Consider the following 26684-nt stretch of genomic DNA (forward strand, 5'->3'; position numbering starts at 1 on the left):
TTTTGTTACCCCCCATCCCCAAAGCGAAAGAGCTCTCCTCGCTCGCTCACTACGGAATTACCCTGCCGTGTGAAGAGACGCCTTTGTAACATTAATCTTGTACAACACGGCACCATGCCCTCCTGGCCCTGACGGCAGCGACAGAGTTCCACGCGTTGTTGATGTTGTCTTCGATCAGCTGCTCGGCGTTGTGATTTTAAACGATGCCAAGGTGGAAGAGGAATATCCGCTCGTGCTTGCAGTCGGACGGAGACGGTGAGTTTCTGCGTAACAATTAAAATGCTTAACCCCCCCCCCCCCTACATGTTGTTGTTATTGTTCGCGTATCTTGTTGGAGCGTTTGCTGTTTCGTGTCGGTCAACACGTGCTGATTCCGGTTCATTATTAAAGGGTCGTTTTGACCAAAAGCACGCCGGGCGCTGTTGTACACGGCTGTCGTGGTGACATTGCAACCTTGTGTAGTCGCGACACGAGACTGGGTGTGTGTATTGATGAATGAGTATTGATGGATAATCTTATTCTCCTCTTTGTAACCTATTTTTTTTAATACTCCAGTGCTGTGTAATCGTTACCCACGTGGGGAGCGGTGGCGCAGTGGTTAGCGCGCTGCGGCGGTACCAAATCGGGCCAAACCTGAAGTTCGATTCCCCGGTCACTCACGGCGAACGTCCGTGGCAAGTGATACCCGAACCGGACCTGGGCTCCCCCATTGACAAAGACAAAGATCCCCCGTATAGCCTTAACATACTGTTGGGGGCAAGTGCTGTTAGTGAGCGGGTGGGTGGTCGGCACCACGCCCGGCCGCCTTTGTCTCCCCTAGTGGTGGTTTACTACACACTGCGCCAGATACTCATTTGAGGCCGAGTTGACCTAGGTGGTGCCCAGGATCCGTGGGCTCCCCCACAACTTCACCAACCCGCACGAACCAGCGTGGTGAAGTTACGACACAACCAGCAGTTATAACGATTTTGTTAATGCTGCCACATTTAAGTGGAAAGGCCGTAGCCATGGAGTCAACATTGGGGGGGGACCAAATCTTCCAAGGTGTCTGGGGGTCCCAACCCAGAAAAATATCTAAATTTGAAAACTAATTTCCTGGCTAAAATATTTTAAAAAATACTAACACATGGGATGGACTTTTAATTTATTTTTTACAATGTCTGATAGTGTATTGTATTACATTCCTCGGTTTTTACTTTTTTTTACCATTTCTTGTTTCATTGTATGTACTGTAATGGCAGAGATTAGGGATTAATAAAGTACACCCATAACCACAATCATATAAACAGAAATCTATGCTTTGATTTATGTGAAGACAAGTCCAGATATTGTGGCAAGGTTTAGCAAATAGTTGCTTTAATTTACATAGCATAGGAATTTTTTTATAGCAATATATTGGGGGGGACATTTTGAGCATATTTGAATATTGGGGGGGGGGATGTGTCCCCCGTAATATATATTATAATTACGGCCTTGGTAAGTGGTGTGCTCTTTTAAAGGCATTGCTACGTATTTACCGCATGTGTATCTTAGTACTCCAAATGACCATTTCAACAGAGTCTATAATTGTGTTATGGTCATTGTTACTGTGTGCACTGCGGTTTAAAAGTTTGGCATGGGACTGTGTTTGCACGCTGCGTCTAATAGGTGAAAATAGTGCAAAACCTACACATGTTCATGGCCCCTTTGTAAATCCATCGCTGGATGAGGGCCTCCAGGACACGCTTTCCCAGTTAAACGTGGAACGTTGGACCACAACGTTGCGTGAACGTTGGTGCGACGTTGAGAAGGTTTACCGGGGGGGGGGGGGGGGGGTTCTCGGTCATGAATGTTGTTTGACCCTACTGAAACCACACGCTTTGTCATCGTACGTTGGTGAAGGCCGGTCGCATAGATGCGGTAGATATAGTACATTACAACAATGAAATACACCTCGTCATACAGTGCAGTGTGTGCAATGCCTGCGATGTATGGTAGTTGTGTGTGCTGTGTAAACTGCCCGCTTAATATTAGCTGTGTGCATATAAAGAACTGTCCTGTGTTTAACTTTAAACGCGTGGGCTGTTTATAGTGGCATGTCCAACCACGGCGATTGTGTGTATACAATGCCCCATGATTGATGCACGGTGCACACGTGGTGCCTTATGTGGGCATCTGTGTGTTAAAAGAGCTTCATAGCTCATCGGATTTCTCCAAGATAATGATTTTGATTTTGATTGTGTGTGTGTTTGTGAAGTCATCATCTGGGATGGGGGAAAAGCACGTGTCTGATACACGCGTGGCTTCCCTGTGTGGATGTGTGCGTTCTCAGTGATTTGTGCACTCTACTGCCACTTGTACATGTAGAGTACGAATCGTATTTTTGCCGCACCAGTATTCGCTTTCGTAGAGAGGGGACGACTCAATGGGGACGCAAGGAACCACAGACAAAGCCAGAAGGCTGCAGCAGTCACGGAGTGAGCTGTCTTCAACCATTTCCACACCTATGTGGTCCTCTATATATAAATGCAGTTCAATTCAGTTATTACGTATAGCCCTGTGAGCCATTCGGCTCTTGAATCGGGTGCAACCGCAGCAAACAAAAACATGAACAAGAAACATCTTAAAGTGACTACACGCAACAGAAAAATCCAGGAACAAACAGCAAAATCTTCCAGAAAAAGCACCGTGTATCAATGCTGTGTGCAAAAATCCCAGTGGGATGCAAGTCAAACAATAACAACCATAAGACAATTTAGATTCAAGTTATCAGTCTAACTTTGTACAACAGCAAACAAATATTGCTAATCCAAAAGTTTTTTAAATCACCAAAATAAAGCTATAAAAACAACGTAACAGTGAAATTTTGATTTGAAGCTTTCGTGACTACAGGGATTAATATTCTTGGTTCTTTCGGTAAAGTCTTTACCGAAAGAACCAAGAAAACGTAACAGTGATCATAGGCGTTATTAGCCTATTATCAAATGAAGGCATTATTAGCCTATTAACGAGTGTATACATGTGGGAGGAAACTGGAACACCCTGTGAAAACACACGTGCGAGGGAGAAATACTCTATCCCATACAGGCGGTACAGGTGCTGAACACACCTTTTTTTGCTGTACCACCTGGCGAGCCAGGGCATGACACCTCCTCAACGCGTACAGGGAAAGGAGTTGTCCGTACAACAACTCCACACTGCTGGATTACAGATGTGCATAGCAACCACGTCAGCTTTGAAATGTTGCTATTCCTTGCATTTCCACCCAATAGGACCACTGACTTTATTTCCCACGTGGAAATCCTGTTGAGATTGTAAGACTTCAAAGGGGACCTGATACATGATGTCGTTTCATTTGCGAACTGACAGTTTCTGAGAATGAGAATTGGGCTTTGGTGCTGGACAGCGTTCCACCTTTGGAATATAGTTTTACGGCAAGAATGTAAATAAATATACAGTACTGTCCATAGGTTATCCGAGCAATCAGTGTCTCAGAACTGTCATTTATTATTTGGGAAATATGGCCACTTGGGAACACAGTTTAAATGAAGGGGTGAAGATTTGCATATATATTGCACTTAATTGCCTTGGAAACTTACATTTCATCTCCATTATTCCAATGCTCAAGTGTATAATATATTTATTTAAAGCTTTCGTGACTGCAGGGATTCATATTCTATATATTGTCTAAGCCGAGCGTATGTCCATGTATTTTTAAATGCAGCACGTACTGTGTAAGATATACACTTATGACAACTATGGTTAAATATAGAATAATTTACAACCCTTTGTCAATCCACAGTTGAATTACTGCTTCCCTACACCTTGATGACTGTGGGGGTTGTTTGACCATACTTCGCCACGATGGTCAGTACGGATTTGTGAAGGTGGAGAGCATAGATTGGGTTTTGGAGCATTGTCTTTATTGCCCACAACATAGGCCAGCCTACAACATCAACATTTTTTTTGTCATGCTTTGTTGGCTGCCCAGCCAAGCATTATCCGGGCTTAAAACTGCTTTGCTAAGTTTCGGAGGCCCGACAAGATCTGGCACATTCCAGGTGAAGGAGAGCGGACCTCAGGAGCTATCATTTGTGGCCAGGTCGCTTATGAAAAATAACTCTATAGCGTGCGTAATGGTGCCTTGCCTGTTAAAATAAAAAGTTTATATATTTTTTAGTTTTAATTCCGATGTAACTCAACACTGATATTAGCCACGGTTGGGATTCAAAATCAAGAGTACCGTCCTGCAGTTTAATATGTGCGGTGTGTACATGTCGCCACAAGGGAAACAAAGGCGGTCGGGCGTCGTGCTGGCCACCCCCACTCGTGTGTCATGCCGGCCTTCATCGGTGCTCGCTTAACAACACTTGCCCCATCGGTCTGTTCGGCTGTATGAATGATTGCTTTTGTTGTAAAAAAGTAGGCATGCATCTTTGAGCATCTTTGGAGCAAATGGGAACTGACTGTTTACTGCCAACTGGATACTTTCAACCTCTTAGGAAACCTTTTACCAGCTGGGAAAATTTGTATTTTATTGCCTGGCAGCAAGAACAGATTGCTGGTGATCGAGGCACCTGGTCTGTTTGGGTGGAGTTTCTGCCCAAGCTGCCCCTCGTGCACACACCCACTGAAGACAGTAACACGTGGAATGTCTGCCACTCCCTCGCGTCAAGCTAATTGCACCTTCGCCCAGCGGTTCTGAATTCGTGAGCCACAAAATGCCTCACCAACACCGTGTTGTCACCACAATGCATGGTGAACATGCGGATCACTCTGTGTATGGTGCCATTAGTAAGCTTGTTTCTAGCTTATTGAGGCTGGGGGAAGGAGGGAGGTGGGGGGGTGTTGCGTGGTAAGGATTGGAGGGCCACCACCATAGCAGAGAGGTTCAGAACCACTGCTTTAGCCCCCAAGCATTTTTGTGGTTTTCTCCGCGTGGATGGTGGTTGAAGTGAATTCCGCTTTATCTCTGCCGGAACCCAATTGGTTGGGTAGTGTGTACACCTTTCCACCAGCAACGCTGCAGCGTATGATAACACTATGTAACACAATTTTTTGTTCCTGGGTAGTAAGTGTTATTTCGTAATTGCTTATTCCTAAAAAGTTTAGAAACGGCCCCTGTATTTATACTACTATTTATATTACTGGAAAGTTCTAGAATGTTCTAGAAGTTACTCCAAGTTTACTCAGCACTGAATCTATCTGTAATGTTTTGAAAATAGGTAAATTTCAAAATATCACTGTCCTGGTCACAAAAGCAAAGTTTGTGGGGAATAATAGGCATTTTATGTACTTTTGAGGCATAAGCAATTAGGAAATAACACTTACTACCCAGGAACAAAAACAAAATTGTTACACAGTCTTATTCATGAGAGTTGGCGGCTGCTTGGGGAAGCATTCATCCATAAGTGGATTGATCATGGGGCTGTTAAAGATGTTTCTGATATAATTGTTACAGCACAGCACTCTTAACATACGGTAGGTGGGTAATGCCGTGGCACATTGCACTATGAAGTCAACGACCAGAGTTTAATTCATGGCTACATGTGAAAACATGTTGAAAATTGTCAAATGGAATACTTAATAAACATCTTCTTTGACTTAAGTTATATCCGGGTTATTATTTAGAACGATGTTTAACTGGGGTCAGATGCAAATCTCAATGGGTTCCCATCAGTTTTTAGGAACATTATTGGCAATCTATTAAGTTCCACTTCGAATACGACTGAGATACCATACACAGTTAACCATATGCCGATGACTTCGTCTTTATGTAAGAGTTTTGGCAAAAATAAATACATTTTCCTATTTATTTTATTTATCATGGATATAGAAAAAATAATACCAGCATGAGAGATAAGATTCCATAGAAGACCACTATGAACACCACCCGCAACTTTCCGCAGAAATGCATCCGTTCCAGATAAAAATTTCAGAAAATATGAGAAAAATCTTTGACCCGCTACGGATGATAGCGAAGGAATGGAAACAGCAATGGTCTAGGACACGTGACACCAAAGAGAGACTGGCCAGGATCATAATCTTGCAATGCACTGCAGTGGGAAAAATTAACCCGTAAAAACAAAGTTTTTCACTATAAATCCTTTATATGCGTGGCGGCTAGAGTCCTCTCGTCCTCTGGCTTGAGATGGCTGCCACCTATGGGTCAGATGATTGCCTGCCACCATTAAGCAATTGGTAATTAAATATAAAAAAAAAAATCCTAAAAGTGTAAAGTTATGGAAAAAAATGTTCACGAAAATAAATTGTCACGCACAACGAGTCTGTGTGCAAAATGTCAGCTCGATTGGATCACGGGAAGTGGGTTAAAAAACGACCGAAAGATTTGCACGGTCGTAAGCGCGCAAGCAAGCAAGCAAGTGAACTTAATATAAAGGATTTAAAAATAAGGGGAGGATGACCTAAGATAATTAAATGACAAATGTGATAACGCGGCCTGATACGCCGGCACAACAGGGAAGTTGATAGGCCGAAGACACTAGCACCACTCCCACGACCATTGCAGTTCAGCGATAGGTGACGACGGCGGTTCATGCAAACCTACGATGATGCGTATTTTGTGCGAGTGTCGAGTTTTACGTCGGATTTGTTTTTTTTTTAAACGTTCAACGGGACCGGTTGCTAAACAGATCTTTGCATTGTGGTGGCTATTTGGGGAGGCGTTCGGAATGCTCCCGTCTGTCAGTCTGTCGGTTGCTAAAAATACTCGGCAAGAATGCGCTAATAGGAATCTTGGACTCATCTGGGGAGATGTGCACTGCTGCTAAAGTGCTGCTCGTATGATTGCCTCATAATGCTTTCGCTTCTGGGCGCTGCAGTGATATTATTTTGCCGTGCTTCATTAATCAATGAAATCCAGGTAAGGGGTCTGTATAATTCTCTGTTATGCAAGACGAACCCAGGGGAGGGATATTATTACCCTACAGTATTTCGAATGCGAATATAAAAGCACATTGAAACGGTTAAACATTTTGGGTTCGGCCTTGACCCACAGTCGCTTAAGAATAGATAGAACACCTATTTACAATACAAAAGTGTGACGTATAACCTTTGACCAAATCGAACCAGGCTGCGGCTCTCAGATCCCCGCATTGTGCTTGGATGGGTGACCAACGTCCGCGTATACAGGAGCCGTTGTAGGCTGCTGCAGGGACTACGTTGTCAACGGAGGGCAATATCCTTTTGTTGTTTCGATATCCATGATAAATAAAATAAATTGGAAAATGTATTTATTTTTGCCAAAATTCTTACATTAAGACCAAGTCATCAGCATATGGTGAACTGTGTATGGTATCTCAGTCGTCTTCGAAGTGAAACTTAATAGATTGCCAATAATGTTCCTAAAAACTGCATCTGACCCCAGTTAGACATCGTTTTAAATGATAACCCTGATATAACTTAAGTCAAAGAAGATGTTTATTAAGTATTCCATTTTATAATTTTCAGCATGTTTGCACACGTGCCACTACTGTGCTCCAATGTGTATGCTCCCCACTGCCATTACCAACCTGCACTGACCAGCGTGAACGAGTAAGGGCCCTTCCACAGGATGAAAAGGCCCTCACTCAGCAGTGGATTGACAAAAAATGGCTCTACATGTACCGCATAGAATATTTCAGCTGGCTGTGTCTCCATGCTCAGTCCAGCCATTAATCGGAGATGGTCAGGTGGCTCAGAGGCCCGAGTACTGAGCCTGGCACAGCCATCTTCCTGGGTTCCAGATGAAACGCCTCTTTTCCACTGTTCAAATGAATCAACAAATCTTTATTTTACGTATTCTTAGGCTTTTTCGGTAAAGTCACGTTGGTAAAAAATTAAAATTAATAAAAGTAAATAAAAATATTTTTATTTAATTTTACTTTTATAAATTTTTATTTTTTTACCAAAGTAACTTTACCGAAAAAACCTAAGAATATGAATCCTTGCAGTGACGAAAGCTTCAAATCTAGACTTTATTTTGCGTGCCAATATCACCCTCAATAAAATAGACATCCTCTTTGGTTTAATATAATATTTTCTACCTACGTGACTTTACCGAAATAACCAAAGAGTGTGGATTCCCGCAGTCACGAAAGCTTCATATCAAGATTAAAATAGACATCATAGTGCACATGACAACGGAACGAGAACGATAGAGGGGTACAAATGAACTGTGCCTGAGCCATACCGAGCCAGCCTGTTGCTTCTCTGGTGGTTTTATTCATTGCGGAAGCTGAGTAGTGCCGCTTTCATCACGCGTACGTAGGTGACACGATAACGCAGCGTATTGGCTGATGTCACACAAAATGAGCGTGTTGCTGGTCCTGCTTGGCCCTGAACCAGATTCCTAGAGTTTTGTGAGGCCAGCGAATCGCGGTTTGGTCAGGCTCGGCGCAGCATATTGGAAAACCACAGCGAAGACTACGCCCCCTACACACACTGTCTCGGCTTGGATATTCCAGCGGAATAGGGGAGTAGGCAAGCCACCTGCGATTAAACTTTGTTTTTCAAGCGTAGCGAGTTGATCGTATCAGCCTGGTCACCAGTCTTCTTCTCCTTCTTTCGTACGGCTGATGTAGGTGCAGAACAACAACTACAACTTCACATTCAGGTGGTCAAGCAAGACAACCTCGTCTGGATTAGCGGTTATCCAGTGATTGCGTACGATCAAACGCATCACGTAAAATTTGCATTTACACTTCATTGGGCTCGGTCCAGTTCTGAGAATGCAGCGTTTTGGTTGACGAGACTTGCGTTGAGTTATTTTGTTGTTGTTGTTGTTGCTGCTGCGTGCCATTGCAGTAAAAGCTGGATTCCCTGTGTGAATGAAGATGTTCATTGACGTGACCTCCGGGGTAGTTCTATGACATCATCGTATGCGGCCATTCTCTGAAACAGGGTTGTTCTGTGCAGTTGGTAACGAAAGTGGTGGTCGTAGCAGGGAATGAATGCGCCTCGGAAAAGGAGCGGTGAAATCGGATCGTGTACAGGTGCTAGCTAGACGGATTGTTGTATCGCAAGACCGTGAGAGATGGAGATGGATTGGGGAGGCCTTCATCCAGCAGTGGATTGATTATGGCTGAAGTTGATTGTCTTGAGTTAACTTCTCTGGCCATCGAGCCAGTTTTTGTTTTAACTGGAACTGTGTTGCCATCTACTGCCAAAGAATTTGTTCTACAGGCATTGCTCCAGTACCCATTTTGCAATTCCAATTAATTCTCTTATATTTGATTCTCTTCTATTACATTTTCTCATGTTTCATTCTCTTGTACGGAGATTGTGCCGTGGTGTAACGCTTCGCACGACTGGACTTGCAGTCCAGAGGTCGCCGATTCGATTCCATCTTTCCGGCGTGGCGTTTGTTCCAATTTGGGATTTTTTGATGTTGCTGCTGTTATCGAATCCATGACCAACTGCCACATCTGTGCACTCGGCAGTGTAAATTGGTCCACCACATTTGGTAGATCGGGAGAGGTCGTGTGTGGTGGGGTGAAGTGTGAGTACTCCCCTACCTATTCTAATACGTCTGGTCAAAGTGGATAAGTAGACCAAATAACCTTAAGAATTGGCGGTTTGTGGGGTTGCACCATTCATATACAGAGACGATCATCATTATCATCATCATCATGTACAGACCATTTTCTATCCACTGCTGGATGAGGGCCACCCCACACTCTGTGACAGTGGTTGTTGTACAAAAGTTCACCACGCTGGTCAGTGCGGGTTGGTTGAAGTTGGGGAGCATCGACGGGGCTAAGGCGTTTGCCGCAGTAACCCTCCCTTACCCCACAACACAGCCGCATAGCAGCCGATGGCACCTGTTTTTATCCATACTGATTGCCCATCCAACCTTTACCCCAGCTCACCTTTGCTTCATGTCTGGGTTCTGGTAATATTGGGAGCATTCCAGGTGACTTGGTAATGAGTTGATGCGAGGTCTGCTGGTGAACATGGCTTTGCCAATGATTCTCTTAATCTTGAGTCTTCTTTCCCACCTGCCCTCGGTTTATTACCTTCCTCTTCCGTCCCCTATATATATAAGTATATAAATAAACACAAATCTCACTCTTCCAATTCCCCTTATCAGAACTTTACACCTCCAAAACCTCACGAAATTCTGAGATCTGAGGAGATCAGGTGGCACATTCTCTGCAATTTGGTGATGGGTCAAACCAGATTTAAATAGAAGGAAAACCATCCGAATTACAGAGATGTATATATTTTTTAAAAAACATCCTTTCTTTTCTATCTTGTAGAGACACACATGTTACCGACATTCTCCACAATGGCACTTGATTATTGCCGCTGACTTTCAGAGCATCCGAAACCCATACGGGATCGTAGGGCCCGGGTAAAAGTGGCTACCTATCCGCTCACCTCACCTGCCTTTGTTTGCCAGCCCACACGCATGTTTTGACTACCGATTCCACGGGCAGGATTGCTTCGCCGCGAGATCCCAATCTCGTGGATTCCACTCATTCCTCTGCTGCCTTCCAGCAACGGAGGTACTGCCTACGCGCCCCCCGCCCATTTTTCTCGGACATTTATCGCGTTGCCGTGCGCTCGCCCGGACCACACAAGCGCTCGCGTGAGAAGGGATCCGTCCCAACGACGCGGGCGCGCTGCCAGCTGTAAAAACTGCGTTCTCTCAATGCCGTGTGTGTTTTTTTTTCCTTTCCCGTCGACGGGAACGAGCGCGGTTGCAAAGTGAAACGCGTTTCTGAAGCCGCTGCGAGTGTTTTCACCAGCGAGGGTTTTGGCGGCGGCCACGGGTGCTTCTGTGCGCCAAAGCGAGTCGCTCGGGACTTCACCTGCAAGCCGAGTGAACGCGAGACGTGGCCCGCCTGCCCAGCGTCGAAAGTTAAAACACTCCCAGCGTTGATCTGCCTGCGGTAAGACGGGAGTAACGTTTGATCAGCAGTCGTTCTTACGGACGTGTAATTTTCCACATCTGTAAACCGAAGTAGCTTTGTTTCCGCGGATAATGTAATTCATTAATTCTCCTGCGCAGAAGAATTGTAAAAAAAAAAACACATTTTTTTAGATGAGCCATTTTTCAGTTTGGGTACATTCTCTGTGGAAGCGGGCCAGCGCGTCACGCTCGCAGAATGCACGGCGACCGCTGGGGCACGCGCAAGCCGCCCGTCACGCGGACAAGCGCCGCGATGAGGAAAGTGCAGACCCTTCTCGGGTGGCTCCGCAAAAACCACTCGACGAAAAGCAAAAAATGCGCCGCGGACGGCGCCTCCGACGAGGCTTACTCTCTGAAACGCCTCTCCGAAGAGTGTCCAGGTGAGTGCCCTGTGCCTTCTTCCCCGTTGCATACCTCAGCAATTGTTAAATTTAGATTTCAAGTCTTCTTGGTTCTTTCGGTAAAGTCACGTAGAATGGAAGTAATAAAATAATAAAAATAAAACATAATAAAATAATTCTCACGACGTTTCGGCCACAACGCAAGCAGCCGTCCTCAGGTGGAGAGCAGGTCTGTCGAGTAGACAGTCTGTTTTATTTTTATTATTTTATTATTTCCATTCTACGTGACTTTACAGAAAGAACCAAGAAGATCAGCAATTGTTCTTCGCTGTGGTTGTCCCCCACCTGATGACGGACGCTTGTGTTGCGCCCGAAACGTCGTGATTTAATTTAGTTGTTTTTATTTTATTTTCTACCTACGTGGCTTTATCGAAAGAACCAAAGAGTATATGGATCCTTGCAGTCGCAAAAACTTCAAATCTAGAATTCTTCCCCGTTGTTTGCCCCGCTGTGTTTAGGACCGCTCGATGTGTGGGCGCGCTGCCTTTTTGCGGGCCTGTGCTGTTGAAGTCTGCTTGTCTCTGCGGGGGAAGGAACCGAACGAAGGGAAAAACATTTTTCGTGACGAGGCGAGAGAGCCCATTTGGGACGATCCGTGTGGATTTCGCCTGTCGACAAATGTTCCTTTTCGTCCGATTTTTTTTAATTGGGACAAACGTGTGTCGATAAGTTAAGTCCAAAGTTGATTTTGGGTCTCTGTGTGTCTATGTTGTGTCTCTCTCTCTCTGTGTGTCTCTGTGTTGTCTCTCTCTGCTTGTGTGTCTGTCTGTGTGTCTGTGTTGTGTGTCTCTCTCTGTGTGTCACTCACTGTGTGTCTCTGTGTGTGTCTCTCTCTGCTTGTGTCTGTCTGTGTGTCTATGGTGTGTGTCTCTCTCTGTGTCTGTGTTGTGTGTCTCTCTCTGTGTGTCTTTCTCCGTGTGTCTGTCTCTGTGTGACTCTCTGTGTGCCTCTGCGTTGTCTCTCTCTGTGTTGTGTGTCTGTGTTGTGTTTATGTTGTGTCTCTCAGTGTGTCTCTCTGTGTGTCTCTGTGTGTCTCTCTCTGCTTGTGTGTTTGTCTGTGTGTCTCAGTGTCTGTGTTTTGTCTCTCTCTCAAATTGATTTCTACCTGATGACGGTTGCTTGTGTTGCAACCGAAACGTCGTACTCTATTATTTAATTTATTTTCTTTCTACGTGACTTTACCGAAAGAACCAAAGAGGATAAGTTAAGTTTTAAGTTAATTTTGTATGACCAGGTGAGACGTGAAGAGACCAGAATAGTCTCAATAAAGCAATAAAATATAATTTATTACAGCAATGCAGTAAATAGATAGCTCCATTACCAAACAAATAAATGAAGGCAACGTACTTTATCTGTTTTGTCGGCAGTATTTGCAGCAGTTTAAATGCGTAATATCGGAACAGTGTGTGTGTTTGAACTACAAACGTAACGAATGGCTTTCTGGGAAAAGTGCATTGTGACTCTCGCATTCTCAGAGAAGTCTTTCAAGGCGATGTTTGGTCAATTCCTTTTTGAAAGGAGTGTTGTTTGAAGGCAATGTGCAAAAAAAATAAATGTAATCAGTCGCACAGGCAGGCTGTCATGTGACCTTTCTCCCGTGACTTTTCTTTCACAAATAATTCGTTTGTCTTGAGCTTGGCTTTACGTGGATAATTCACTGAGTGGTTACTACGCTTCCAATTAACTTCCTTATTTGAAGAAGATACGTTCATTTGATTTTTAAAACACGCCTTGGAAAAGTGATGGGATGAATGAAAATCAATCTTGATTTGAAGCTATCGTGACTGCGGGAATCCCATAATCTTTGGTTCTTTCGGTAAAGTCACGTAGGTAGAAAATAAAATGAATCGCGACGTTTCGGGCGCAACACCAGCATCCGTCATCAGGTGACGCTTGTGTTGTGCCCGAAACGTCGTGATTTATTTTATTTTATACCCACGTGACTTTACCGAAAGAAACAAAGAGTAAGGATGCGTGAAAGTTTATAAGTTTCCCAACTCATGAAGAGAATAAATAAATACTTGCACCCTTTTCTATTCTGTGGAATAAATAAATGCATTTAAGACGCTACAAATTAGTTTTGCATTCTAATATGACACTGCGCATGATAGACTCCATGCAATCATGGACTGTTGAAAACTGGCGCTGCTCTGAAATCGGCGCCAAAAGCGCAGGACACGACGCTGACGGTCGCCATTGAATCTATTTTGTCAAAAGAGCAAGTTGCTCAACTCATTGGCATGATATTCTTAGTTTTTTTTCGGCAAAGTCACGTAGGTAAAAACATTTAAATTAATAAAAGTAAAATAAAAATCACGACGTTTGGCATGAGCCAATACACATCGTCAGCGAATGTTCGACTTCGTCTTACGTCTTTTGATTTAAAAAATCTGCGCCGATGTCTCCTCCATCAAACGACAATGGGGAGAAATCGCCAACGCGCCACTGTTCTGCCCGTTACATCAATGATGGGAATCGGGCCGTTTAGGATAAAAAAAAATACTTCACAGCACTTGGCTTTCAGAGCAGATTGTTTTTTCTTTCTCCCCCCCCCCCCGCCGCCTCTCATCTGGCTTTCGAACTCCCCACACAATGGTCTACTCATGTCAGCGATTTAGTACGAGCACAAAATGCCTTTTTGTGGCAGTCATATTGCAGGAATGTCCCGCGTGAAAATGGATCTTTGCGTAAAACAAAAAAACTGTGCGTTTGATCTTATCACACTTTGTTTTTGCGGTCGTGCCTTGTCGCGAGGGCTTTTTTTTTTCCGTGAGAGACATTGCTAATAAAGACATCCTTGCATGCTTCAAATGAAACGTAAAGGGCTGCCTGGATTGGCCCTGGTTTTTGCAGCACAGGCAAAGAGGAGGATCGTCACTGCCATTGCCACCAACACTGCGTGAACAAATCAAGCTGTGGTGTCCACGGATTCGCTCACCCAGTTGGGAAGTGAAACGTGGTCTTTAAGATACTTGCTTGCTCTGAAACTGTGTCACCATCATTGACATTAAATTGAAAGACAGAAAGAGGAAACACGCAGATTAATAAATTAACAAAAGTAATATTTAAAAATATTATTTTTTAAATACGTTTTTATAAAATGTGCTAGTAATGGCAGAACTCCACGACTCCAGGAAGTGGCCCCGAAGCTTGCCATAACGTCAGTTGACCGTGGACAATTAGACCCAAGCCGAAACATAACATATAAAAAATAATGTTTAAAATATTTTTTTTATTTTTTTATAATAGAATATGGCAGAGGTGTGGACTCGAGTCATGTGACTTGGACTCGAGTCAGACTCGAGTCATGAATTTGATGACTTGCGACTCGACTTGGACTTGCATAACAATGACTTTGTCCCACCTATGAGATGTGGACTCGAGTCATGTGACTTGGACTCGAGTCAGACTCGAGTCATGAATTTGATGACTTGCGACTCGACTTGGACTTGCATAACAATGACTTTGTCCCACCTCTGGAATATGGTATTGTCATCAGTATGACATAAGTATACCAAGTTTGCAGTCGAAATCACATTGGGAAGTGGGTTAAAATTGAGCTACAAGATTTGAGGATACAACAACGACAATGACAACAGACAGAGTGAGTTAAATGAAAGTGTGTAAAAAGGTAAAACTTTGCATTGACTGTTGAATAGAAGTACGTGGGCTTGGGCAGGGCACACGACGCTGGAAGAGGGGGTGGCAGGCCGGTGTTTGAGACAAACGACAGAGTGGCAGCGATAGGAGGGAACGCGCCCGGTCGGACATCCACCGTGGATATGGAGCGACGAAATATGCTCGTACGTAGGAGTGGCGCTTGATGAATTGTTGCATAGCAGGACCGTGTAACATGGTGACGGCTTGGTGATGATCTTGTATTATGGGTGTGATGTCACCGTGATGTCATGTGACATCATATAACCTCCTGTAAACGTAATACTACGATGTTTAGACATCACGTAACACTTACCTCACTCTACTTTGGGAGAATCAAGCAGTCAGGGCGATTGATGATCCAGAAATTTCTGATTCATTCTAGCCTCTTGATTGCCCATCGTCGGTTTTCTCCTGATGACTCTTCTGTTGCTACTACCTTGCCCTTACTGTTCCTGTGAAGTTCACTCGCTGATTCCTCGACCCGTGTTGAGGACTCGGTCTACCATACTGACTTCTTTTTCTCATCCACACTGTTCAGCCATCACACTGCAGGTCACAACACTTCTCCATCTGCTTCTCCCCTTGCACTGCTTGACTTTGGAATGCCCTCCCATCGTCTATTTTCCCAAGATTCTATGCCGCGTCTCAAATAAAGAAACATCTCTTATCTATTACAACTTGAACCGTGTTGTTTATTGCTGGGTTGCCTGGCATTTTGGGCCTGGACATCTGTGAAAAAGAACTTTATAGCTCATCGGATTCCTCCAGTATAAATACATATTCTTGATTCTGAAATAAATATTTTGAAATAAATATTCTGAACTGCGATATTTTATTTAAAGGTGACGTCACATTGGCTCACCATCACACGCGAGATTTATTATGTCGCCCATCGAGGAAGATACAGTTGACGATACCCTCGGCTTAGAACCTCGAGATAAATAAAACGCTTTAATAGACACACACAGACTGGCAGAGGTCGCAAACGGGTTTTGATTCCTTACCCATACCCGTACCCGGCCGCACCAGGGTCGCAAATGGGTACCCGTACCCGGCCGGGTACGAGTACCCGTTCCTTACCCGTACCCGTACCCTACCCGAAATGAGTGACAAACGGTTACTCACCAGTGACTCACGGCCTACCCGTACCCGTACCCGGCCGCACCAGGGTCGCAAACGGCTACCCGTACCCGTACCCGGTCGGGTATCGGGTAGGGTACGGGTATCGGGTACCCGGTTGCGACCTCTGCAGACTGGTAAGTGGCTCTGGGTGTTTTGGCACGCTGCTGTAGCCCACCCCTACTGCACGTGACTGGGGAGCCACCCGACCAACAGACGTTCCCTCCACGTTGTTTGCCGACTGGCGTTTACGACGGCCGGAAGGTGGAGCGAGAAGGTCGACTGAATTGTATGGAAGTGGCCACGAAAAACAGACCCTTGATAGTGAACGCAAGTGGAAGAATCATTCTTCTGGGTCGCTCCCCTGTCACGTACTTGCTGCTGATGGTGATGCTCCTGCTGCTGCTCCTGCGGCGACGACTGCACGTTGAAATTTGCCGGTACCGCTTTCTCCCCGTGTCGCAGATGACGCCGTGCTCGAGGAAGTTGGGGGTCGGGTAGCGGGCTCGTCGGCCCTCGCCAGGGATGGCCCAGCGGCCCCACAGAGGCACGGCATCTCCGGTACGTTAGCGCGACGACGCGCGCCGTGCATCCTCCGCAGAACCCCCGCACCGTCTACGTAGTGCTGCTCTGGAGCATTGCGGACAAGGCTATCGCGAGAGCGGGTGCTTTGTTTGCACAGACGGGAGATGGTCTGGAGTTGTTTCAAGTTCAAGTTCATTTATTAGGTATAGCCCCGTGAGCCATTCGGCTCTTGAACACAGCCGTGACCCAAGTTGCTTTGTGGTCTTACCCAGTTAGGTTGTTTGCGACTAATTTCTGAAATTTGGATCGTGACGCCAGGCACACGTGGCCCCCACCATGTTACGAATTATGTCACGGGGTGTTTTTTTTACGTCCGTTGTGACCGGCGCAAATTGATTCGTTATTACACTTGTGGGGTATTGACAGAGGCAGCTGCTGGAGGCTGAACTGCGAGCCTCTGCAACAAGCAGCACACGCTGCTGCTGCTCGGCTTTGTCAACGCCTAACAAGGCGATCATCATCTGACTTGTGCCCCTGTCTCAGACGAACATCTGGGTTCCACCCTGGTGGAGCTCATCAAGAAGGAAGGCTCCACCCTGGGCATCACGGTGTCCGGAGGGGTTGACAAAGAAGGGCGGCCTCGGATCTCCAGCCTGCGACCTGGAGGAATTGCCATCCGGTGAGTGCTCCATGTACGTCATCTATCGCCGCCATCATCATCATCACCAGTCTTGATGAATCCACTGCTGGATGATGGCCTCCCCAAGCCGTTGCCATCTCTCACGATCCTGCGACGTAACAATCCACCTAGCACCTGCACACAAGCCGATTAAATCGCTTCATCTCCTCGGTTGATTTGTTGTCGTTTAGAGTATTTGGCTGCTATAAATGTCCACATGATAAGCCACTTCGTTGAGCTATCATTTGCGGCCAGGTCAAAGGGGGCAAGGCCAGGTCGCTTCTGAATATTGGCTACACAGCTCAGTGGGCGTTACCTGGTAAAATAAACATAGTTTTAGTTTAGTTTGGGATGTACTCTCAAGGGAGGCCTTCATCCAGCAGTGGATTGATCATTCCTGGCGATGATGATGATGTTGACAGAGTAGACGGCGAAGCTGTGGCTCCAAGGCTTTGTCGAGGGGCGGTGGGGGTGCCAGCAGTTTCACGAACTTCTGCAGAGAAACGCTCGCAGCGGATTAACGACATCGTAAATATCGGACATGTAATAAAGGGTGGAGGCCCGGTGAGACACACTCCCTTCAGCTCCTGAAGATGCCCCCACCACCCCCGCAGTAGTGAGTGGTGGCTAAAGCTTGAGAGAGGAGATCGTCAACGTGTGGCCTGGCCCAACGCTGGACGACCACACTTGTGTCTGTAAGTGGTATGCGAGTGCGCGCTATTGAGAAATGCTTGCGACGGTTGGATCTGCACCGCTGCATGGGCGTATACACGTGCGAGTGCATGCCTGTGTGCGCGTGCGGGGCGCGTGGAATGTAATGAATCTGTGGAGGAGGCCCGTGAAGGACACTACTGGGCAGTTGGAGGCAGTCCAGCAATAAACGGAGGCTGGTGGAGCAACGCTAACTTCAACAAAGCAGGGCGCCGGGTGGCTTAAACACAACAACAAGTCGGCATGTTGGGGAGCGCAGTTGATCTCAGTCGGTCAACCCGTAGAACCTGAGTCTGTCCCGTGACCCTCCTGAGCAGCGAGACTCCTGACACTTCAGGTGATGGCTTCGAAGTGCAACCTAGCCTGGCACGAGCAGCGCTGCGTCACTGTCGAACCGTTGACGGCGAACGCCGTCGCCCCGCGCGGGTTTTCGTTTGCGCGTAGGAGCGACCAGCTGAACGTGGGGGATTACATCCGCTCCGTGAACGGCATCAACCTGCAGCGGCTGCGGCACGAGGAGATCGTGAGCCTCCTGAAGAACGTGGGCGACCGCGTCGCGCTTGACGTCGAGTACGAGCTGCCGCCAGTCGGTGAGTGGCGTCGCCGCGCACTCGGAGCAACCGCAAGATTCGGGCCGCAGCGGCCTGTGGCGATATGGTAACTTTCCAGATTTGAAGCTTTCGTGACTGCAAGGATTCGTGCTCTTAGGTTCATTCGGTAAAGTCGCGTAGGTAAAAAAAAATTATAATAATAAAATAATAACAAGCCTCCGTCATCAGGTGTAACTGCTCCAGTAAAATTGCGGTAGTAATTTTAGTAATTTTAATTTTACTGGAGCATCTACATCGGCCGTACGAAAGACGAAAAAGTTGTGGATCTGGTGGGGGGAGGGTGGTGAGTGGGATGGGGAGGGGGCAGTTGGGGAGGGTGATGATCAACCCTCCCCACTCTTGAGACCCTGAAATTGGAATTGTATTGATATTAATCATAGAAAATGCATTGAATGTTTAATTTTCAATGTAGGTTACTTTTTATAAAATTATAAATTTCAGGACGACTGCCCCCCCCCCCGCCCCCCCCTTCCCTGTGGAAAGCTTCCAGACCTGCCGCTGAGTAAATTCGGGGTGAAGGCTTAGAAAACGCCTAGTCTGCTTTTATCGTTTCTTAAAGCAATCGGTTTTACTTGCCCAGATTCCTTTGCGGTCACGTCCCCACTGCATCGCTGACTCTCACCCATTGGGGAGCGACTAAATAATAGAACGAGTGCTCACTCGTGTAAAAAAAAATGTAGGTGTTGTTGCACAAGCACGGTTAATCTGTCAACAGGGAATGAAGCACCATTGGAACCTCCTTTGCCAGTAGCAAAATATGATAATTGGTTTTTTACCCTTTTATCTGGCAACAAAACTGACACCTTTTAAAAAAAAACAATTATCAGGGAATGAAGCGTTAACTGTGTCCTGCACTGGTCAAGGAGTGATGTTCGATTGATTGGACTGTAATTTTTGTTGTTGTCTCCGTGTTTATCGCGTGCGTGCTATTTGATGTGCAGCTGTGGACAGCACTGCAGTGATCCCCAAGCTGATCGAAATAACCTTGAACAAAGAGGGGAACAGCTTCGGCTTCGTTTGCAGAGGTGAGAAATAAAACACAAGGGTAAAGGTGCAGCCCTGCAATTTCTTTGTTGATGCCACTGCTGGTGGAAGGCCCCCCTCTATAGCGGAGCTTTAGAAAGCCCCCCCCTCTCGAGGGTGTTTGGTCTTTTCTGCCGCGTTGACCAATCGTATCGGAGGAGGTCGGCATACCCACACTTTAGCCCACCACACGGGAACTGACGTTCGACTCGTTGTAGTGTACCCACACGTGCTGCATTTAACCAAAGAAAGCCTCGTTGGGCTACAAGGATATCTTTCGTGAGTGTTGGATTTGGGATGTTTGGCCAATTCCCTTTGAATAAATGTTTGCCTTCATGTCGGAGGAAACTGGAGCACTCGGATAAGAACCCAGACGTCTGAGGGTATTACCCTTAAATTCCACACAGATGGCTTCACACATCTGCTTGCTGGACTGCCATTTGCTGCCCACCTCATAAACGTGGCATGTTTGGGAGTTTTTCACAATTCTACGTGGCACAGCGCTTAGCATCGCATTGCACTACGAACTTGTCAACTTGAGTTAGCGGGTGATATCTGAACCGGTCTTGCACCCCCTTCTCCCCCTTCTACCAACCCACACGGTTGTGACAGATAGTCAAACAACCATCATAGCCGACAGACCACGCGGGGAGGCCTTCATCCACCAGTATTCGCACTTTTATTTTGCAATTGTTGCTGTCGCTTGGTTATGTGTCTTAAGAATATAAAAAAATTCTCAAATATATGCATGTTAAATTTTGCATGGATGTATGTTGAACTTCTTTCGCACCATACGTAGCCAACCGTGGTAATAGGAGGTGCGGGCGAAGGACAACAAAGCACAGCAAGGCTACAGAAACACGCAGTGCTTTTTAACAGTAATGATTAGAATCATGAAACCGTTTTTACCTGCGAAAGCTTCACTGAGTCTTAGGACTTTGTTTGGCAGGATCCTGATTTGGGATGTTTGGAAATTGTATTATTGAGTGTTTCAAAATAGAGCATTCCACAGCTATAGTCGTCTGCTTCATTACTTGGTGGAAACCACTCTTTTTTTTAACCCCAGTGGTCACTGGGAAAAATTTAATTTGACTTGGAACAAAAAAATACGTGGGCGCAAAATGTCTCATTCACACCATTGCTCGAGCTAGGTGCCGGGTGTCTGTTGGTGCTAATCTTGGTGATTTTGTTTTTCCTGGTGAGGGGGCGCACATGCTGACAGAAGCAAGTCCAGGCCTGTAGTGGTGACGCACGTACGACCCGGAGGGCCCGCTGACAGGTACGTGAAGGTCACGACCCTGAAGTTCATGGCAGATGGAAAACACATTTCTTCTCCATCATTAGACCTCCTTTGCCAGTACCAAAATATAATAATAGGGTTTTTTTTCTCGTTTCAAAACTAATTTCTTTAGCATGTCTTTTCGTGTTTAGTTTGTCGTCTTTCTCCCAGCACCTCCGATTGGGACAGTTTGCTGCCCTGCGGTGCGAAAGAAGTTCAACATACATACAATAGGCAACTGTTAAATTGTTGGCCGGCCTAGGGACACATGGGTGCGACAAATCCGCCGAGTCACCGGGGCTGGGAACTTAACACGACCTACATCGCCACCAGCGCCAGAGGGCATGCGTCGACTCTGCGGTTCTGATGATGATGATTAGCATTACATTTCACAGTGATAATAGTCTTATCTCACCAATGGAAAGTGTTTGATGAACGATGATTGGTCTACAGAGCGCACAACCTGGGGTAATCATGTGACCTCTGTCTGAGGTCGGAGTGGAAGTTACTCTCCCAGATGCCCACTATGGAGAGCAGTGATCAGATTTGTCCAGATTTCGGCGACTAAATTTTAAACAACTTCCGACTAAGGTTGAAAACGCTTATGGCGTCACTTTGCACTTTAACTCTGCTAAATATGATTCAATAACAACAACACTTTAGTATGTTGCTAGGAGGTAAATTGGCCTTTTGTAAAACTAGCCAAATTGATAGAAGTATTGTCTAAAAATTGGAGACGTAAAATAGACAAAAACAGGATTACATACTTGCAAGATATGCCAACCTCTTTGCCCCTGACACATTTCCACGGTGCTAATTAATTACTTGGGAAGACCGGGGGGCGCACGAATTAATGACTTTTCCTCCCTTGTTTAGAGTAGAAAACAGAGCGGCAGTTTGCCGTTGTTGGCGGTGATAATTGCCGGCGTCGATCGCGTTTCCGTTTGCACGATGTGTGTTCTTGCGGAAAAAAAAACTCCGGTTAACGGTCAAGAACGTTGACAACCATGGATTTTGGTAGAGTAGCAGGAGGAAGAATACCTGACCACTCTTTCTCTCTATCGATCTCGTAGGCTCCGAAGGTTGCGACAGGAGAGAGCTGTAAAATGTGCCGTTCTTTTTGCATGCAAATCAAAATCAGAATCTTTATTTATACTCGAAGCCGATGAGCCTACAAAGCTCTTATTTACAGATGTCCAGTAGGGGGCGGGTCAGAACGTTACAACAGCAAAGAATACAAAAACATGATAGGAGTGCAGAGTAGAGGAACTGAATATGAGAGGAGATGGTTCGCCTTGGGGGGGTGGGGAGGTTTTAAAGAACGGGTTTCAAATACCACAGCACGCCCGTTGCCTGTAGTCACATTCTATTCGGCTCTGGCAGGCAAAGGGTTTATTCACTACGGACCACGTGTGTCAGTGCTGTAGCAGAGAGTATACTGTTTGCAGTAACATTCTGCATGTTTCGTATATGTATATTAAAAAAATGGTACTTGTTAGTTGGCATATTCCCTCCCGGCAATGTGTGCTGTAACTTACGCTACTGCCGACAGTCTTGGGCTGATATTCTTGGTTCTTTCGGTAAAGTCACGTAGAAGGGAAATAATGAAATAATAAAAATAAAACATTATTAAATAATTCTCACGACGTTTCGGCCACAACGCAAGCAGCCATCCTCAGGTGAAGAACAGGTCTGTCGGAAAGACAGCGTCTGTCTATTTTTATTATTTATTTATTTTTTATTTCCCTTCTACGTGACTTTACCGAAAGAACCAAGAAGATGAATCCCTGCAGTCACGAAAGCTTTAAATCGAAAGTCTCGGGCTGGTCATTCTTGTCAAAGAGCTGCATATAAAAATGATCCTCACCAGCCGAATTAACAAAGTGCGAGTCTCAGCGTTGGATGTCTGCCGTGTTTGGGTTCGTGTCCAGGGAGGGCACTCTGAAGGCCGGAGACCGCCTGCTCACTGTGGACGGAATCCGGCTGCACGGGCTCACTCACGCCGAGGCCACGGCTGTGTTGAAGCAAAGCGGACAGGAGGCCCTCGTGCAGATAGAGTATGACGTCTCCATCATGGGTGAGTGTGGGCGCCACGGTGGCGAGATGTTAACTACCTCGCCTGGTATACAGGAGATCGTGGGTTCGACCCTGACCCTGTGACGGCTGTATGTTCGGAGTTTTCATGTTCTCCCTGTGGTTGCGTGGTTTTTTTTCTTCGGGTCCTCCAGTTTTTCCCTTCCATATTTAGAATCGATGTGCGTTTAGAGTATTTAGCTGCTATACATGTCCACATGATAAGCCACTGGCCATGTCGCTTCTGCAAAAGAGCTATATAACTCAATGGGCCTTACCTGGTAAAATAAACATTGTTTATCGTTTGTTCGTTTGTAGTTTATCGTGACCACAGCGACTGTCAATTTCATTGCCGCCACAGAATAATTGCCACTACAGCTATCGCCACCACTGCCACCACCACCACCACCACCACCGTAATTGTCCTCTACGACGCCACCACCCACCACCACCCACCCACACCTCCTATTAGCACGGTTGGCTACGTACAGTGCAAAAGAGGTTCAACATACATACCTACACCATCATCATCATCAACATCTCCCATGACAACCGGCACGACTGTCACCTTCTTCACCACAACAAACATGGCTAACACATTGAATGAGACCACTGCCACCAACGCCATCAACTACTTTGATACCACTGCTCATAGCAGCCCCTCTCATGCTAGTTCCTCCACCATGCTAGTTCCCCATGCCGATGCCCCGCGCTGATTGCGTGTGCTTCTCGCGCGTGCTATGACGTGCGCTGGGAAGAATCTGTGATGAACGCGTCGGGGCCTCTGCTGGTGGAGGTGGCCAAGATGCCGGGTGCCAGCCTGGGCCTGATGCTCACCTCGACCCTGAGCCACGGCAAGCAATCCATCGTCATCGATCGCATCCGTGCAGCCAGCATCGCGGAGAGGTGAGTGGCGCACAGCCAGCATTGTGGTTAGGTGAGTGACACACAGAATCTGAGGAAGGTGAGTGAAACAGAACCTCAGGTAGGTGAGTTACACAGAGTCTCAGGTAGGTGAGTGACAGAGGATCTCAGGTAGGTGAGTGACGCAGAGTCTCAGGTAGGTGAGTGACACACAGTCTCAGGTAGGTGAGTGACACAGAGTCTCAGGTAGGTGAGTGACACACAGAGTCTCAGGTAGCTGAGTGACACAGAGTCTGAGGTAGGTGAGCAACAGAGTCGGAGGTAGGTGAGTGACAGAGTCTGAGGTAGGTGAGTGACACAGAGTTTCAGGTAGCTGAGTTACACAGAATCTCAGGTAGGTGAGTGACACAGTCTCAGGTAGGTGAGTGACAGAGGATCTCAGGTAGGTGAGTGACGCAGAGTTTCAGGTAGGTGAGTGACAGAATCTCAGGTAGGTGAGTGACACACAGTCTCAGGTAGCCGAGTGACACAGAATATCAGGTAGGTGAGTGACACAGAATCTCAGGTAGGTGAGTGACAGAGTCTCAGGTAGGTGAGTGACACAGAGTCTCAGGTAGGTGAGTGACACAGAATATCAGGTAGGTGAATGACACAGAATCTCAGGTAGGTGAATGACACAGAATATCAGGTAGGTGAGTGACACAGAGTCTCAGGTAGGTGAGTGACACAGAATATCAGGTAGGTGAGTGACACAGAATCTCAGGTAGGTGAGTAACACACAGCCTGTCAAAAAGCCAGTACCAGTTATTCAGATGTAGGGTTATCGCGAAGCTTGCGGTATAATATTGACTGATACGATATAAAATGTAACATTATGACGATTATTGGGATATCTCTTTAACTTGTCTCTTGTGCTGCCATCTCCTGCGTACCGCTTCTAAAGGACTTCGATTGTGCGAGTGTAAAAAGGTGAAGACACTTTGACTCGCGTTTAATGAACTATTTTACTTTTCTTAACTACTGCCTTAGTTCAGCGTGAGTTTTTCAGTGCCTAGAGAATGCGTCTTGTGCTTTTCGCACTTGCGAAAAAAAAATTATATTATCAGACACCCACTTGGGTAGCTTTTCATGTTTGCGCCGCGTAGCTCTCCCCCGACGTCTTATCGAGATTGGACGGTGCGTTGTTCAGCAATTAGATTTATCTCCACGTGCTACATAACGTCAGACGGAGCCCATAGCCAGACAATTTGATGGGTCCCCGCGTTGCAGGTGCGGAGCGCTGCATGTGGGCGACCAGCTGCTGTCCATCGACGGCACGGGCATGGAGCACTGCACATTCCAGGTGAGAGCAACACGCGATGGCTTCCTCCCGGCGGCCGCGCCGATCCCCTGTCGGGTGGCGTCGTGGACGAGGGGCAGCGACGCCTGACGCTTTGTTGCGGAATTTCACGGTTCGAGCCTCCAGGCCTCCCTGGTGTAATGCTGCGCGTGTATTAAATGTACAAAAATGTGAACGTAAAAATACGCACCGTATGTCTGCTTCACGGTGGTTCTTAAAGATGAAAGTAGGTCGTGTGTGTGCTGGCGTCGTGGTCCAGAAATAGGCCATAATTGAAATTGACTTGCAATTTAAGATGTTTTCTTGTTCATGTTTTTGTTTTTTTGTTTGTTGCGGTTGCACCCGATTTAAGAGCCGAATGGCTCACAGGGCTATACCTAATACATGAAATGAAATGAAAATTACCAAATTGGATGAAGCCACATAACAACATCGTCCCCCGTCACCCCCCGCCCCCCAAATGTAAAACTACCGCAGACCGTACTCCACTGTGAAACACAGCGCCTTCATTGTAGCCATGTGCTATACTGAATGGCACAAATAACCAAATGTACAATTGATTTGATCTGGTAACGCCAGGTCTCTTTGTACCCAGAGCTCAATTCTGTACCAGCGCGATGGGCACGCGTACGTTGAAACGCAGACACCTGGGTGTTGGCTCACATGTGCCTTTTTGTGTTTCAGTGGCACATATCTCTTTTGCTGCGTGTTTAATCATTCAAAAAAGTGAAGGCTCTCCTGATGGACTCGTGTGCCGGCTTGCTTTGTCATTTTGCGTGGTTACAGGAGGCCCACCAGCTTCTGGCAAACACCTCGGAGAGCGTTAAGTTGGAAATTCTGCCGGTCCACCAGACTCGCGTTTCCATCAGGGGCTCTGATCACGGTACGGAGCAGAAGCCCAACAGGTGGCCGTGTCAGTAGAGGCATGTCGATGCCTCTAGTCGATGTGGTATTTAGTAAGGCATTTGTCCGTGTGTTTTAGTGCGCTGTGTCGCCGCAGTGAGGCGTTGACATTTCCCTACGCGCATTCAAAATTTTTCCTGCACGGTATCCACGTCACAGCCTGCGCTATTGCTGAAAGCCACCCACCCCTCCTCCCCTCCCCCCTTTAGAGGGGGGTACGACCCACGGGTTTAAATCCACTGTCATGACCATTACACAGCTCAACAGTGAGTCTTTAACATGAACATGCAATATGTGATTGCTTAAAAAGTACATTGAGGCCAGGTGTTGTAAGGATATTTTTTTCCGTCATTCTTTCGCCTGTTGCTGTCTCCTGTCTCTGGCAGTGGCCACGGTGAGTAGGGGTAAGACCCTGGCTTTGTGTGAAGCTCCTGTGGGCTCTTTCTCTCCTCCCTGGCCTGCGGTTCTCCATTCTTCCGCAAGACGCCCGCCGATTCCTCCCCGTCAGGACCACCGTAAAATTGCCCGCACTTTATTTGACTTGGTGTTGTCTGGCTTTTGTCACTTCGCTGATCCAGGTCAATCGTGCAAATGAGATCATCG

The 26684-nt window shown here is 46.4% G+C and overlaps 1 protein-coding gene across 3 annotated transcripts in view; it reads left to right on the forward strand.

Annotated features, from left to right (window-relative positions):
* Positions 1–26684, forward strand: part of LOC144731262 (glutamate receptor-interacting protein 1-like) — a 47448-nt gene continuing 20764 nt past the window's right edge. For 2 of the 3 annotated variants that reach the window (XM_078612294.1, XM_078612296.1), the window contains exons 1-10: positions 10524–11274; positions 16540–16635; positions 17143–17278; positions 18434–18579; positions 19542–19625; positions 20827–20902; positions 22834–22979; positions 23734–23881; positions 25109–25181; positions 25965–26061. In XM_078612294.1, coding sequence (XP_078468420.1) covers positions 11091–11274; positions 16540–16635; positions 17143–17278; positions 18434–18579; positions 19542–19625; positions 20827–20902; positions 22834–22979; positions 23734–23881; positions 25109–25181; positions 25965–26061 — 1186 coding nt within the window. In that variant the 5' untranslated portion in view covers positions 10524–11090. Of the gene's footprint in view, positions 256–10523; positions 11275–16539; positions 16636–17142; positions 17279–18433; positions 18580–19541; positions 19626–20826; positions 20903–22833; positions 22980–23733; positions 23882–25108; positions 25182–25964; positions 26062–26684 lie in introns of those variants that run through there. The other variant, XM_078612297.1, reaches the window with a different exon arrangement.

The sequence above is a fragment of the Lampetra planeri genome, chromosome 38, assembly GCF_965212315.1.
Source record: "Lampetra planeri chromosome 38, kcLamPlan1.2.h2, whole genome shotgun sequence".
NCBI classification, from domain to species: domain Eukaryota; kingdom Metazoa; phylum Chordata; class Hyperoartia; order Petromyzontiformes; family Petromyzontidae; genus Lampetra; species Lampetra planeri.